The sequence below is a fragment of the Dipodomys ordii genome, unplaced genomic scaffold, assembly GCF_000151885.1.
Source record: "Dipodomys ordii isolate 6190 unplaced genomic scaffold, Dord_2.0 Scaffold69, whole genome shotgun sequence".
Taxonomy (NCBI): domain Eukaryota; kingdom Metazoa; phylum Chordata; class Mammalia; order Rodentia; family Heteromyidae; genus Dipodomys; species Dipodomys ordii.
The window spans coordinates 1,066,392-1,067,139 of NW_012267285.1; the positions used below are offsets into that span (position 1 = coordinate 1,066,392).

Genomic DNA, 748 nt, shown 5'->3' on the forward strand with positions numbered 1-748 from the left:
AGGGCGTGTCCCGGGGCGGGGCCTGGGCCGGTCCCCGCTGCCCTCTTCCTCCGCTGCCTCAGCCCTGACTCAGCCGAGGCAAAGGCCAGGTGGCGTCTAGAAGGCTCCTGTCCCACAGCGGATGACCCTGCGATCCGTCCATCTGCTCCTCCGCGGGTCTCCCTCCCTCCCCGGCCCAGCTGTGGGGACCTGCGCGGGTGTGGGCTCGCCCTCTTCTCCCCCGCGGAGGGATAAGAATAGAGCGAGTCTTTGAACCTCGAAGGAGGCCGAGACTTCAAAGCCGGGAGTCCTCCCTGCTGCCCCGCCCGGGTCACGGCCCGGGCACCGGCCGGGACTCACCGGCTCCGAGCCTCCGCCTCTGGGAGGCCGCGGGCCCGAGGCGCGGTGTCGACCCCCGTAAGCCTCAATTCGGGAAGCCACCAGGCCCCGGAGAGGCCCCTCCTCCTCGGGAGAAGCCCAGGTCTGCATCGCCTTCCTCCCGGTCACCTCCACAGGCTCATAGCGCCCACGTCCAGGGGAGAGAGGCTGCGAGAGAGAGGAGGAAGGAATGGGGGGCCCCCGGGAAAGCCATGATCACGTCTGTCACCCCGGCTTCTCGGGAGACTGAGGTCTGAGGAATCACAGACGGGTTCAAAGCCAGCCCGGGCAGGGAAGTCCGCTGAGCCTCTTATCTCCAAGGAACCCCGAAAAATGAAATGTAAAAAAGCAGGCCTGGAGCTGTGGCTCAAGTGGTAGAGCGCCAGCCTGG

At 67.2% G+C, this 748-nt stretch overlaps 1 protein-coding gene across 1 annotated transcript in view; it reads right to left on the minus strand.

Moving 5' to 3' along the window:
- Positions 1–468, minus strand: part of Plekhg6 (pleckstrin homology domain containing, family G (with RhoGef domain) member 6) — a 15,657-nt gene extending 15,189 nt beyond the window's left edge. The window contains exon 1 of the mRNA XM_013023595.1: positions 340–468. Coding sequence (XP_012879049.1) covers positions 340–468 — 129 coding nt within the window. The remainder of the gene's footprint in view (positions 1–339) is intronic.
- Between the last annotated feature and the right edge of the window lie 280 nt (positions 469–748).